The sequence below is a fragment of the Culex pipiens genome, chromosome 2 (genome assembly GCF_016801865.2).
Source record: "Culex pipiens pallens isolate TS chromosome 2, TS_CPP_V2, whole genome shotgun sequence".
NCBI lineage: Eukaryota > Metazoa > Arthropoda > Insecta > Diptera > Culicidae > Culex > Culex pipiens.
Window position 1 is genome coordinate 68,982,820 of NC_068938.1, and position 14,862 is coordinate 68,997,681.

The following is a 14,862-nucleotide window of genomic DNA, read 5'->3' on the forward strand; positions in this document are numbered from 1 at the left end:
CTGGCGGCCGACATGAACTGGAGGGTGAGTGAGGACTATACCCATAGCGATCACCAAGCGATCCGGTACAGCATCGGGAGACGAGCCCCTGTACCAGATAGGAGCAGCCGGTCCTACGGAAGGAAATGGAAGCTGCAGTACTTCGACGAGGGTCTCTTCGTGGAAGCGCTCCATTGGTGTGATGGTCCCCAAGACTTGAGTGCCGACGTGCTAACAGCACAACTGGTGACAGCATGTGACACAACCATGCCGCGGAGACTGGAGCCAAGGAACTGTCGTCGTCCAGCTTACTGGTGGAATGAAGAACTCGGTACCCTTCGGGCAAGTTGCCTCAGCGCCAGAAGACGAGTCCAGAGAGCAAGATCCGAAGCAACTAGAGAGGAGCGCAGAGAGGAGTACCGGTCTGCAAAGGCCGCGCTCAAGAAAGCGATCAAATGCAGCAAGACAAACTGCTTCAAGGAGTTATGCCAAGACGCTGATGCAAACCCTTGGGGGAGCGCATATCGTGTCGCGATGGCGAAGATCAGAGGCCCATCGATGGTGGCTGAAACGTGTCCCGACAAGCTGAAGGTCATTGTGGAAGGGCTCTTCCCAAGACATGACCCAACGACATGGCCTCCTACACCGTACAACGACGAAGGGGCTAGCAACGCCGAAGGTCATCTGATCACCAACGAAGAACTTGTGGCAGTAGCGAAGAGATTGAAGGTGAAGAAAGCTCCCGGCCCGGATGGAATCCCGAATTTCGCCCTGAAATCGGCGGTTCAAGCATTCCCGGACAGGTTTCGAACAGTCCTGCAGAAATGCCTGGACGAAGGACACTTCCCCGACCCGTGGAAGGTTCAAAAGCTCGTGTTGCTGCCGAAGCCAGGCAAACCACCGGGGGACCCATCATCGTATAGGCCTATATGTTTGCTGGACACCCTCGGAAAGCTTCTGGAACGGATCATCCTTAACCGGCTGACCAAGTACACGGAGAGCGAGCATGGCTTAGCAGCGAGGCAGTTCGGCTTCCGTAAAGGGAGATCCACGGTGGACGCCATCCGGAAAGTGGTCGAGAAAGCCGACGAAGCGCGGAGGAAAAAACGCAGGGGGAACCGCTGCTGCGCAATAGTCACGATTGACGTCAAAAACGCGTTCAACAGTGCGAGCTGGGCGGCCATAGCAGCAGCGCTGCACAAAATGAAGGTGCCTGACTATTTGTGCATGATCTTGAAGAGCTACTTCGAGAACCGCGTGCTGGTCTACGACACTGCCGATGGACAAAAAACCGTTGTTGTTACCGCGGGAGTTCCGCAGGGATCCATTCTGGGTTCAGCACTGTGGAACGGAATGTATGACGGAGTGTTGACACTGGGGCTACCCAACGGCGTAGAGATTGTTGGCTTTGCAGACGACATAGTGCTGACGGTAACCGGCGAAAATGTCGAGGAGGTCGAAGTGCTGGCTATGGAGGCAATCGCAATGATCGAGAACTGGATGCTCGAGGTGAAGCTGCGGATCGCTCACCACAAGACCGAGATGATACTGGTTAGTAACCACAAAAAGGTGCAGCAGGCCCAGATACACGTTGGAGAACACGTCGTGCACTCGAAGAGAGCGCTCAAGTACCTCGGGGTGATGGTGGATGACCGGCTGAACTTCAACAGCCACGTCGATTACGCCTGCGAGAAGGCGGCTAAGGCGATCATGGCACTGTCGAGGATTATGCCGAACAACGCTGGACCCAGGAGCAGTAGGCGCCGACTCTTGGCAAGTGTCGCGACGTCCATACTTAGGTACGGCGGACCGGTATGGTGGACGGCGCTGGGGACGAAGCGAAATCGAGCGCTGCTCGACAGAACGCAGAGACTGATGGCCATGCGGGTTGCAAGCGCGTACAGGACCATTTCGTCGGAAGCAGTTGGCGTCATAGCCGGAATGATCCCCATCGGCATCACACTGGAGGAGGACACCGTGCGCTACACCCGGAGAGGCACGAGAGGTATCCGGGAAGCTGCGAGAGCCGAATCGCTGGCAAGGTGGCAACGTGAGTGGGACACCACGGAGAAAGGCAGATGGACGCATCGGCTTATCCCGTCCGTATCCACGTGGGTGACCAGAAGGCATGGAGAGGTCACCTTCCACCTCACACAGTTCCTGTCGGGCCATGGCTGCTTCAGGAAGTACCTGCACAGGTTCGGACATGCAGAGTCCCCTCTCTGTCCGGACTGCGTCGATTGCGAGGAAACACCGGAGCACGTGGTGTTCAGCTGCCCTCGCTTCGAGGCAGCGCGAAGCGAAATGCTGGCCATTATCGGAGCAGACACCAGCCCGGATAATGTGGTGCGAAGAATGTGCAGCGACATCGCCAAGTGGAATGCGGTCGTCGGAGCGGTGACGCAGATCACTTCGGCTCTCCAGCGGAAATGGAGAGACGATCAGAGGAGGAACGACTAGGAGCCTAGTCGAAAACCCACGAGTGTGGCTGTGAAGGAGAGCACGTTATGATGGTCGGCTCTACCAAATCGGTACACGTCTCGATGGTCACAGGAGTCGAGAACCCACGAGTGTGGCTGTGAAGGAGAGCACGTTATGACGGTTGGCTCTACCAAATCGGTACACGTCTCGATGGTCCAAGGAGAGGGCTGCATATGACTAGCCGATCAAAAGCAACGCGATTCTTGGGCGCGGTTAAACCCTCGCATGGACTCATATGTATGTAGAACAGGAAATGGTTCTAGCACCCGGCATGGATCCTGTAAGTAGACTAGTGCAGAAAATGCAACGCCTCCCCCCGAAGTTATACCGAAAGGTGGTCCCGGGGGGACAAGGGCACGGCGTTCAAGGACTGGTTTAGTGGGTCGGGAAAACTCTTTTTTGTTTTCCCAACCCCACACTACCTGAGAAATGAATTCTCAGGTGTCTGGTAGCAGATTCCGACCTTACAAAAAAAAACACACACACACACACACACACACACACACACACACACACACACACACACACACACACACACACACACACACACACACACACAGACTGCTCAGAATTTGATTCTGAGTCGATATGTATACGTGAAGGTGGGTCTAAGAGGTCAAATTAAGAAGATCATATTTCGACTAATTTTTTAAAGATTAAAACAACTTCTATAATTATTCTATATTGCGGGGCCGTTTATTGACATTTCTTACAAAAAAAGTATGATAAATGCAGACTTTTTGATACTTAAGCTAAAGTATAGAAGCCCAGACTCGATTTTCCGAAGATCTCGGGAAAAAATTCACTTCGGATAATCGAATCAGGAAAAAAAAAATTTTCGCTGTCTCTCTTTTGATTGCCGAGCTTAAGAATAACCCCTAAACAACGATTAATTGTATTAGAATTTTAATTTTTTACAGATGGCGGTCAAAATGACGGTGGAGAAATATTGAAAAACAGCATTTTGTAATTTGACATTGTTCAATTTTGACTAAAATGGGCTCGCAGAACTCGAAACCCCATACAAATCTTCGGATAATTAACTTTAGATAATCGAGACCGGAAAATTTCACGACTATTTCATATTTTAACATTGAAAAACGGACCATTAGTTGCTGCGATATCGACATTGGAAAATGGTGTGTTGTTTGGGTGGGACTTAGAAAACATCAATTTTCCTGTTTTTAAACCTTTGCATGGCAATATCTCAGCAACTAAGGGTCATATCAACAAAGTTCAAAAATGCAAAATATAGAGAATTTTCTCAGCTTTTCAAAAATATTTTTTTTCAAAAGTGGGCAAACATGTGCACTAATTTAAAAAAAAAATGAAAAACTGCGACTATTTTCAAAAAAGTCACCTAAAACTGGATTAAACTGGAAAACGGTGCACTTTATCAAAATTTCACTAAAATACTTTTTGATTGCAAATTTGATTTTACATCGAAAAATGAAGTCGAAAAATTTTTGCGACCAATTTTTCGATTTTTTGAAAAAATCAGTATTGATTCAAAAATTCATAACTCGCTCAAAGATTTTTTGCACAACCTGGAAATTTCTGAAAAGTTGGCATTTGATGTCCTCTAAAACATATCAAAAAATAAAAAATAAAAAAATAGTGATTTTTTGCAAATCAAGTTTTAGTGACAAAAAGTTAAATAAAAAATCACCATTTTTTTACCGTGCATCATTTTTTTTCAGTGTAGTCCATATCCATACCTACAACTTTGCCCAAGACACCAAATCGATCAAAAAAATCCTTCAAAAGATACAGATTTTTGAATTTTCATGCATCATTTTTGTATGGACAGCTGCCAAATTTGTATGGAAAATTATATGGACAAACTAATGATGCAAAATGGCTTCTTTGGGCATGCCGAAGGCACCAAAAAAGTTTCAGTCGGATTAAAAAATACAAAAATTAAAATTTAAGAAAAAAGACCGATTTCGTAGAGAATTGCTCATCTTAAATTTTAAAATCCTTCAATTTTAAATAAAAAAATTGAATTCCGAAATACAAATAATTTTGGAGCGTTTTTTTCTCAAATGTTGAGTAAAATTAAAATGTTGTAATTCGAATAAATTTTGGAAACTGCATTTATTTTTTTTTGTCAGCGAATGACCAAGAAGGTTAAAGTTGCTTCAAATAAAAAACAAACAACCTATATTTAGAATTTTTAAATGTTGATTTTGAGAATTTCCCGATTTAAATTTTTATTTTGAAGTTTGGTTTTTTTAATTTGCGATTTTTTTTTTGGTTAAATGATCCTTTGGGAAAATGATCATGAGGACCATATGAAAATTATAGGCTACTTAAAAAAAATGATTTTTGGGTCATATATGACCCATCAGGCCTGAAAGGGTTAAGGAATTTGTTTTTGTTTCAATTCCTGATTTATTTTTTTTAATATTTTTTAATTGCAGAATTTATATTTTTTTTAAATTTCTTTATTTTTTTTTTGCTTAGTCAATTTAAGATGTTTTGAATTCCAGGATTTTCAATGTTTTTTATTTTTATAAGATTTTTTTTTTTTTAATAATTTAACTCATGAGCATCAAAATTTTCAAATTTTAGTATTTATATTTCTTTGAATTTTTGAATTTTCAAAAGATTATTTTTTCAAAGGTTTGATTGTTGGAATTTTCAAATTTTAATATCTATAATTTTTATAACTTTTGAATTTCCGAATTTCAGATTTTTTGATATTGAGTTTGAATTTTTTTTTTGTCACAAAATATAATGATTATTGTGATGTTTTTTTTTTCTCTGAGTAAAAAAACACCGCCTTGGCTTTTTATATCGAGTTTTGTGTTCCTTCCGAACTCCGTTTCCTAGAATATATCTTAAAAAAAAATTGTTTAGGTTAACATTCAATCAGAAATATCTTTTTCCGTATACCTGTTTTTTTCTGAAAAAGATCGGGCTCAAAATTTGAGTGGGGGTTCCTTCATTAGACCCGCATTTTTCTGTTTGACCATCAGGGTGATCTACCCCGTGTTACGGTGGTCAAATAAAATTGCCATATTCGTCCGTCGATTATCGCAAAACCACATTTTCCATACAAATCTTAACTCCACGCCATTAAAAGACAATAGTTTCAAGTAATTTTTTTCCCGTTTTCGTTTTTTCACATCTCTGTTCGCGACGCTACGATTTATCAAAATATATTCAAAAAATCATTATCTTGGAAACAACTTCACTGTTATTTGATATGTTGCGGAAAATTTCCCGAAGATCCAGATAAAAACAAATCAAATATAGTCTCTTTGGTCATGAGACCATCAAAACAGCATTTAAAGTTTTCATACGATCTAGATCAAACGAGGCTAGATTTTTGAAATTTTAAGCTATTTTTCATTTTAAGCCTATCTTACCACCTTACAATTCTTTTTCATGACAACAACCCGTACCCGCGCCACCCCTCACTCACCTTAGATTCCCTCCTCTCCTTCCGCTCCCGCTCGGCCTCTATTCGGTCCCGCTCTCGTTCCTTCTCGCTCTCCCGCTGCCGGTCGAGGCTTGCCCTCTCGCTCGAATAGTGACCCATACCCAATCCCTGCTCCTTCTGTGGTGACACCGGTTCCCGGTCGGAAATCCGATCAACCCGTTCCGACGACGAAGAGGAGGACAAAATCTGCTGCTGCTGCGAAGACTGCTTCCGGCTGTTGGAGTTGCTGTTGCTGCTGGATATCAGCGCCGACGAGGACGTCTGCTGCTGCTGCTGCTGGTGTGATGGCGACGTAGGTGTTCGTGACTACAAGGGAAGATGATTTTAGTACGATTTATTTCGGCGTAAGCTTTCCTCAAAGATCCAAACTCACCTGACTGGACTTTTGCTGCTGCTGCTGCTGTTGCTCTTGCCGTTGCTGGTTCAAATTGTAGTCCCGATCTCGATCCCGGTCCCGGTCCCGAGCGTTGCCCATGCCCATGCCGCCGAGGCCCATGTTGTTGGGACTGCTGTTGGCGTTGCTGGTGCCGTTGTGTTTGATCGGCGATCCGCCCACGCCACTCACCAACGCATCCTCCAGCGCGTTCTTGTTGAAGTTGTTAAAGTGCAGCCCCTTGACGGTCATGATCCACGGCTCGTCCAGGTCGCTGTCCGGTTTGGATTCCTCACTGAAAAAAAGATTAAACAAAAATGAGAAACTTATTTGATCAAAGTTCAAGTTCATCAACTCACGAGTCCGAATTTTCCGACTCCGTTTCGCTTTCCTCGCCCTTTTGCGTCTTCCACTTCTTGTACCGATCGATCAGGTCGATCAGGTAGGCGTTCTTCTTGGCTTTCTTGATGAACGGGAACTTGAGCAGCTCCTTCGCCGTGGGTCTCTGTGTAAAGGGAGAAGAATGATTGGGCATTAGTTAAATCAACTCTAGAAACATGAATAATCAACAATTATTGCTGAAAAAGAATATTTATATTTATATAAGAATTCGGTTCAAAATAGCGGAATCTTATGAAAAACAACATTTAGGTCAATTCGAGCCATGTCTTAGAATTTTGAAAATAAGCTGTTGCATACAACTCAAAAATTGCATTCAATATGTACGAGTAGCGAACCGCACTAATTCTCCACACAAACTTTGGAGAAAAACCATTCGGCGTGTTTCTGGAAAGGAGCGGTCGTGGCTGAATGGTTACGATGTTCGCTTTATAAGCGAATGGTTCTGGGTTCGATACCCATCTGCTCCCAACGAGAAAGTTCTGGACTCATTGAATTTGGAATTAATGAAAAAACTTCAAGCTCATGGCGGGGTTCGATCCCCTGTCCTTAGGATTGGCTAGCAAAATGCTTTCCACTTAACCGTGGAGCATTGGTAGCTTGAGGAGGAATTAGACTGGTATAGTTGAATCCAAGAACCGGACAAAGAGTCAAATTGAATGCAAGTTAAACATCAGAACTCAAACAAGATTGCATGCAAGATTGCAAGCGTAGTTGAAATTGAATCTAAAAATACCTCGCTATAAATAGCCTGGGCGACTGATAGAATTCATCCAATAAGAGATGAGAAGAATTGAAAGCATTCCCATTAGAAATGAGAACACACGAAGAATTCGAACAACAATGCCAAAGGTCGTTACTACTCGCCTAGGGTGGCTCCTCAGACCATTCACCTTCCCAAAAACCGTCCAACTCCAAGCGAAACTTACTTGAGGATACCGTGGAGATTTTCCCTTAATACTCTTAAAAAAGTGGTGCATCAACACTTCCCGTCTTCCAATTCCCTTTCCTTGTCCCTGGTGCGCGTTGGAGATGGGAGCGGCCGGCAATGGACGGCTGCCATGGTGGTGAGAATCTGGTTCAGGTGGAATTGATTCTATTCCCAATTATCGATTCCTAGGCAACTTGGGCTTAGATAATCATCACATCACATGGCGAAAATCCAGTCTGCAATCCGCTAAAATCACCGTCTCCTAGCGAAGCGAAACTATTCGGCGTGTTTCTGGAGACCTCAAACTTCATGCTTCCCTCGAGTTGAGCCTGCGCAGAAATTTTGTTGGTCGGTGTAATAGTAACACAACAGCAGCTCGAGACTCGCGGCGAGAACTCGAGAGAGAGGATTTTTTCTCGCGAGAGCGCGAGAATACCAACACTGCCGATTACAGATTGTCAGATTCCAGGTGTTCCAGGCGTTGCCAAATTTTTCAGATTTTTCCAAATTTTTCATTTTCGGCATAAAATTATTGTTCAAATTTATATTTTTTTAAATTATTATATTCATTCGCTCCGCTCCTCCATTCATAATTGCTAGAATATATTTATTTCCCTTTTTTTCTTCAATTTGGATCTGGCAACTTTGCCTATGTGCTATCTTGTTACCTGACTGCTATGAGAAGATAGGACTTGTCACAAAATAGCACACAAGTGACGATGTGTGAAAACATTTTTTTTTTTACCTTTTGAATCACTTATCATAACTTCAAACAATTCAACAACATTTCAACGAAATTGCTCAATTCTTACAATTTTTTTATTGTATTGATAGAAAAATCGATGAGGTCAGTCAGTTTTCTTATAAATTCGCTTCGAATAGATAAAAGTTTAAGAAAAAAAAATATCTTTGAAAACATCAATTTGGGACTCTGGATTTTAAATAGAAAGGTCCATTAAACAGGATTTGCATTGCTTGCTTTTAAGTTGTTTTTGAATACTCCTACACCCAAAACTGGCAGCGCTAGTCCAAGAGAATGATGGTCTCGAATCGAGAGAATAGTGGTACCATTCACGTACGCAGAGAACACAGCTCGAGATGGGCGATAGAACTATTCTCTCAAGGTTCATTTGCAAAAAAAGTTCATCCGTCAAACAAAAAACCAAAAGTGTCGACAACGGGAATCAAACCAGAGACCTTTGACTAACCAATCCAATGACTTAGCTGCCTCGGCCACCACAGCGCTTGGTGACCATGGAGAAGTCAGAAGTCGATGTATGACACTTGTTGGAGATTTATTGATTCAACTAACGAATGAACTCATTTGTTATGATGGTGTGAGTTGGTACCATTATTCTATCGATTTTGGCACTGAGCCCTCAATAAATTTTGAGAGAACGATTATCTCGATTCTGAATTTTGGGTGTAACTCAAGGCGTTTTTTTGTCTGTAGAACCTCTTTTATTTTTTTGTGAATTCTTCCGATTTCTTAGAGAATTGGAATGTTATTGTTTTAAATTAAAGCCAAGAACATCGAGTTAGGAAGGCATCGAGCTAGAGAGAGTTTCTAAGAAAGAAGAAACATCAAAGTTTGCAGCTTCAAGGAACTGAAGTTACCATAGACAAATATAGAAATATTGAAATAGCGAATATTTCATGTAAGTCTGTATTTACATAAGGAACGTGCAGGATGCACTGTTTGTTTACACGTCATCTTGGGCTCATTTTATTCTTTTGTTTTTATTGAATTAAATAAATATTCACATTGTTTTGGAAGATCTTAGTGGTCATGTTTTTTTTTTTGGATTTTGAACTCCATGTCCGCGGAAGAATGTTATCCTTTCACGCGTTATCTCCACTGAGATCTATCCTTTTGTATTTTTATAATATTTAGAAGCAAAATCTATTTTATTCTGGAAAAATATTTTCAGTTTGACAGTGCTAATAGTTTGCATAATATTAAAAAAAATGTGTCCAGTGCCAACTTGTTTTTATTTTTATTTATTGACTCTGTTTTCCGATCATAATTTATTCTAAGGAATCCAATATTCCATAGCAAGTTATTTACTGGTCATAATTTCAATTTAGTTCGACATTCTCAATAGGCCTGATTTTATCTCCATCGCATTAACTCTCTCGCATGTATGATTTCCAGCGCTTTCTCTACTAGTCTTTATAAGGGGATACTGAGTTCAATTTGCTCTCCATCCGCATTGACTGTTTCTTATTCCTGATTTTCTGTTCATCGTTTGCTCTCCCTACCATCTATCTCTTTCATGTTCTTGTGAGGGGATCATCGATCCATCCTCATTGACATACTATCTTTTCATTGTTCTTCTTGTCTTTCTTCCTTTTTTTTTTGTAACTGAGCTTGATTTGCTCTCCATCCGCATTGACCTTTTCTTTTTTAAAGTCTGGATGATTTGATTTGGAAAATTCTTATTTTTTAAATTAATTTTAATAATTTATCATATCACATCAATTTAATAGACTTTTGAAAAAATAAAAAAAGTTTAAAAATTGAATTCAAAATTTCAAAAAAGATAGGCCATAGCCATGATTTCAATATTTGAATGAAAAAAGTATTTTAAAATGCATTTTAAACCTCCCCAGTTGATCAGTCATTAGTTTCATTAGTCATTAGTTTTCATTAAATGTTTGATGTTTTTTGAAAAAATATTTTTTTGTCCCCTGATTTTTCGGATCAGTTTTGAAGGGTGAGAGGCGACAAAAACTTAAAAAAATGTGTGAAAAATAAGCAGTTAAACTAGTAAAACATTTATGATACCGAGATACCGAGATACCGATTTTGAAAATAATTTGGTATGAACAACAGCTGTCGTTTGACTTTTGTCAATATATTCATTTGAAACGTTTAAAAGAGTATTTGATTTTTTTTAAACCTTAAATAATTTATTTCAATTAAAAAAAATAAGATTAAATCAGTACTGAAGAACAAGATTGAGCAATTCTCTACCAAAACCGGAAATGGATTTTATTAGCATTTTTTGTTTTGGCTCAAGTTTTGTGGGGACCTTCCCTATGACCAAGGAAGCTATTTTGTGTCATTGGTTCACCCATAAAAGTCTCCTTACAATTTTGGCAGCTGGCCATATAATAATGGTACGTAAATAGTCAAACAGCTGTAACTTTTGAGTGAATTTTCTGATCAATTTGGTATTTTCAGCAATGTTGTAGGTATTGTTGAGGTCTATTGAGAAAAAATTGCCGATTTTTTGATTATCTTTTTTTTGAATCAAGACTAACATTTGAAGCGGGCGTAATATTGAATGTTTGGCCCTTTTTAAATGTTCATTGATTCAAAATTTAAAAAAATATTTTTTCCAAAGAGATCGAAAAATTTCACGAATGTTTCATATCTAAAATTGAAAATCGGACCATTAGTTGCTGAGATATCAACATTAGAAAATGGTGGGTTTGTTGTGTAAGACTTAGAAAACTTCAATTTTCCAACCCAAGGTCCAATTTTCAATGTCACTTAGATAATTTAATAGCAAATTTTCTGAACTTTTCAAAAAAAAAAAGAATTTTTGGAAATGGTCATTCATGGTCACCATTTTTAAAAATCGAAAAACTGCAAATATTTTGCTAAAATCAAACTTTTGGTGGCTATATCCTGAACACGGAGCCCTTTATATAAAAATCTGTAGAGTATTTTTCGATTGCAAATTCAATTTTGCATTAAAAAATAATGTCAAAGTTGTTTTTTTGCATGAAACTTCGATTTTTCCCAAAAATCACTATTTTTTCAAAAATTCATAACTCGGCGGCAGATTTTTTGACCATGCTTCTCTATGGCTCAAAAGTTGCGGATTTTTGTCCCCTAAAACATATCAAAAAATCTCGAAAATCAAAATACGTATTTTGGCACATTGAGTTTTAGTGAAAAAAAAAAGTTTATAAAAAAATTGCAATTTTTTTTCGTGTACCTATTTTTTCTCAATAGTCGTCAACAATACCTACAACTTTGCCGAAGACACCAAATTGATTAGAAAATTCACTCAAAACTTACAGCTGCTTGAATATATATTTTTATATGGACAGCAGCCAAAATTGTATGGAGACTTGTACGGGTGAGCCAATGACCCAAAATAGCTTCTTTGGTCATAGGGAAGGCCCCCACAAAATTTGAGCCAAATCAAAAAATACAAAAAAAAAATAGCTGAAATCGGCCGATTTCGAAGAGAATTGCTCGATTTAAGAAGAGCGTAAGTGAGAAAATATTTCAATTGAAATAAAGCCGCCAAATAAAAAAAAAGTGTGTAATTTTACCATGTTTGAACCAAAATACTCACATTTTCGGGATCCTTGTTTAGGCACGCTTCGACAAAGTCTTTGAATGGCTTGGTGTAGCTCCCGGTGAGCTGGGGCGGGTTGTTCTTCGGGATCAGGAACAGCACCCGCATCGGGTGCAGCTCCGAGTTGGGCGGTTCCCCCTTGGCCAGCTCGATCGCGGTGATGCCGAGCGACCAGATGTCCGCCTTGCTGTCGTACATGGACTGCTTGATGACCTCCGGGGCCATCCAGAAGGGCGTTCCGACGAACGTGTTCCGCTTGGAGGTCGTGTTGGTGAGCTGCCCGGCCACACCGAAGTCGGCCAGCTTGACGTCGCCGAGCTCGGACAGGAGCACGTTGGCCGCCTTGATGTCCCGGTGCAGCTTCCGCTCGGAGTGCAGGTAGTCCAGACCCTTGAGCACCTCCCGCAGGATGATGGCGATGTGCATCTCCTCGAACAGACCGGCCTTCATCAGGTCCAGGGCCGATCCGCCGCCGAGGTACTCCATGATGATCCATAGCTTGGTACCCTGGAAGGAGATGGGAAGAAGAGTTGAAGGTCAGATTAAAATAATACCACCTCAAAATCAATATCAACTCGATAGTGAGGGCGAGAAATCCGTTTCCTTCTCTGAGACTGGGGCTTACAGCTTGAGCCCACACTGATGAAGATGGATTCCGACACGTGAAAAGTAGAACAGAGTGAGCTGCAAGACGCTGCGATTGTGCTGGCTTGACACACAAAAAAAAACCTGACTGTTACCATCAACGGCGCCTGCCTTGTCAAGTTGTAGATTGCAAGAAACGTTTGCGTTATCACTCCAGAATAATCAAAAAAAAAAATCACGTGCGACAAGATACCACTCCGCCAACATCGAAGAACCGACCAAGTCAACCGTCAAGCTGCCTCAACGACGACGACGTGCAAGGATGCACTTTGGTCCCATTTCCGGCGGCAGTCGGCGGTGTGCAAAAATAGATTATGTCGTACCTACTGGTGGGGGTCGTCTTGTGCAAAGTTTTCCGTCACGAGCAGTCATCTCTCTCGCAAAAGGACGCGGCGACACGTGTCGGGGTTGGCATTGGATGGCACACACAATCCATTATAATATCACCAGAGATGAGGAGACGAGCGAGGAGCTTCCTGCTAAGGAAAGTAGGAATTCTGGTAAAGTGCACAGTGCCGTAATCGGGAAATTCATACTTTGAGAAAAAGTGACTTGTGATTAAAGGTGGGCAGGTGGGATTGAAGGATTCAGGGAGGCAGGTTGACATTGACGGTATTTAAACCAAATTTTTGGTAGATGGTTTTGGTGTGGGACTCGAGGATTTGACGGATTAAGTATACAAGATTTCTTGAAAGAAATTATCTTTGAAAGGTCGAAAAAGGTATGAAAATACCCGAATTCAAGTTTCTTTCAATGAATTGCTCACTTCTTCAAAAGATCAACTCTTCCGTTGCCTTCATCAATTCAATCCAAACACTTCGTATTCCATTCCACAGCGCCCAACTTCCAACTGTGAAAGCTCCCATTTTAACTACTGCCATTTCCCGATATGCACCCACAATCCAACCATTCCGGTTAGTTGTGGTTCGCATAGAAATATAGAAATAAACTAGATAGCTACCTCCAACAGCCTCTCCCACTTGAGTAAAGCTTCAATTCTTAGCCGCTGTCGTTCCATCGTGTTCGTCGTCCTTGCCTCGAAATAGAACCAGCGAAACGAAAACCACTTGACGAAGAATGGAATTTTCATCGCCAAGAGTAAACTGCACTTAACTGAAACTTGATTGAATCTACTAGAAGTGCGTGCATGACTCACTTGCGAACAAAAATGTCAAACCTATTTAATTTTATTTAAACACAAATACATGTGAGCAACTCTCTGAAATTTCGGTCATTCTTATTTTTTGTATTTTTTTATCCGGCTGAAATTTTTTTGGTGCCTTCGGTATGCCCAAAGAAGCTATTTACACAGCAAAAAAAAAAGTTGAATTTTGGAATGTTGAAAATTTGGTTGGTTGAATATTACTCATTTTTTGAGTAATATTACTCAAAAAATGTGTAAAAATGTGAACCTGATGAATATTTATCAGAAACTGATGAAAATTCACCAATTCCTGAAGTAATAATACTACACATTTTTTTTTTACCTCAAAATCTGTCAATATCTGATATCTGATGAATATTACCATAATTTTTTTCTGTGTAGTTTGTCTATATAATTTTCCATACAAATTTGGCAGGTGTCCATACAAAAATGATACATGAAAATTCAAAAATCTGTCGTGGTGATTATTGCATTCGTTCGTAATGTTTCGATCGTAATTTCTCGAGATCGAGATTTCTCGATGGTAAGTCGTAATTTGTCGATAGTAGGTTGAGATCATTCGATCGTAATTTCTCGATCTATCATTGACAAATTACGACTGACGATCGAGAAAATCTCGATGTGTTTTAAAAAATTCAAATATTCAAAAAAATAAAAAAAATCAAAAAATTCTAAAATTTTTAAAAAATTTGAAAAAGTTCAAAAATTTTTTTTTTAATTTCAAGAATTTTAAAAAAACTCAAAAATTTCTTTTTTTTTAAATTCAAAAAAATTTAAAATAAAAAAAATGTTTTATTTTTTAAATAAAATAAAAAATTAAAGTTATTAACTTTTTTTTTTATTTTTTGATTTTTTGTAATTTTTAATATTTTTGATTTTTTTGTAATTTTTGAAACTTTTGAAAATTCTAAAAATTTTTGAAATTTTTAAAAATTTTGAAATTTTTTAAATTTTTGAAATTTTAATTTTTTTTGAAATGTTTAAAATTGTTTAAAATTAAAAAGAAATTCTTTAAGATTTTTTAATTTTGTTAGTTTTTCACATTAAAAAAAATTAACTTAGATTTTATTTAAATATTCCGTTTAAATAAAAAAAATCAAAAAAAAAATGGTATTACTAGTT

The 14,862-nt window shown here is 39.8% G+C and overlaps 1 protein-coding gene across 7 annotated transcripts in view; it reads right to left on the reverse strand.

The window, feature by feature from the left end:
* The window catches only part of LOC120428848 (germinal center kinase 1), a 178,813-nt gene that overhangs the window by 9,648 nt on the left and 154,303 nt on the right, over nucleotides 1-14,862 (reverse strand). For all 7 annotated transcript variants that reach the window (XM_052708111.1, XM_052708110.1, XM_052708109.1 and 4 more), the window contains 4 exons: nucleotides 11,928-12,437; nucleotides 6,641-6,786; nucleotides 6,282-6,576; nucleotides 5,891-6,214 (listed from right to left, as the gene is read on the reverse strand). In XM_052708111.1, coding sequence (XP_052564071.1) covers nucleotides 5,891-6,214; nucleotides 6,282-6,576; nucleotides 6,641-6,786; nucleotides 11,928-12,437 — 1,275 coding nt within the window. The remainder of the gene's footprint in view (nucleotides 1-5,890; nucleotides 6,215-6,281; nucleotides 6,577-6,640; nucleotides 6,787-11,927; nucleotides 12,438-14,862) is intronic.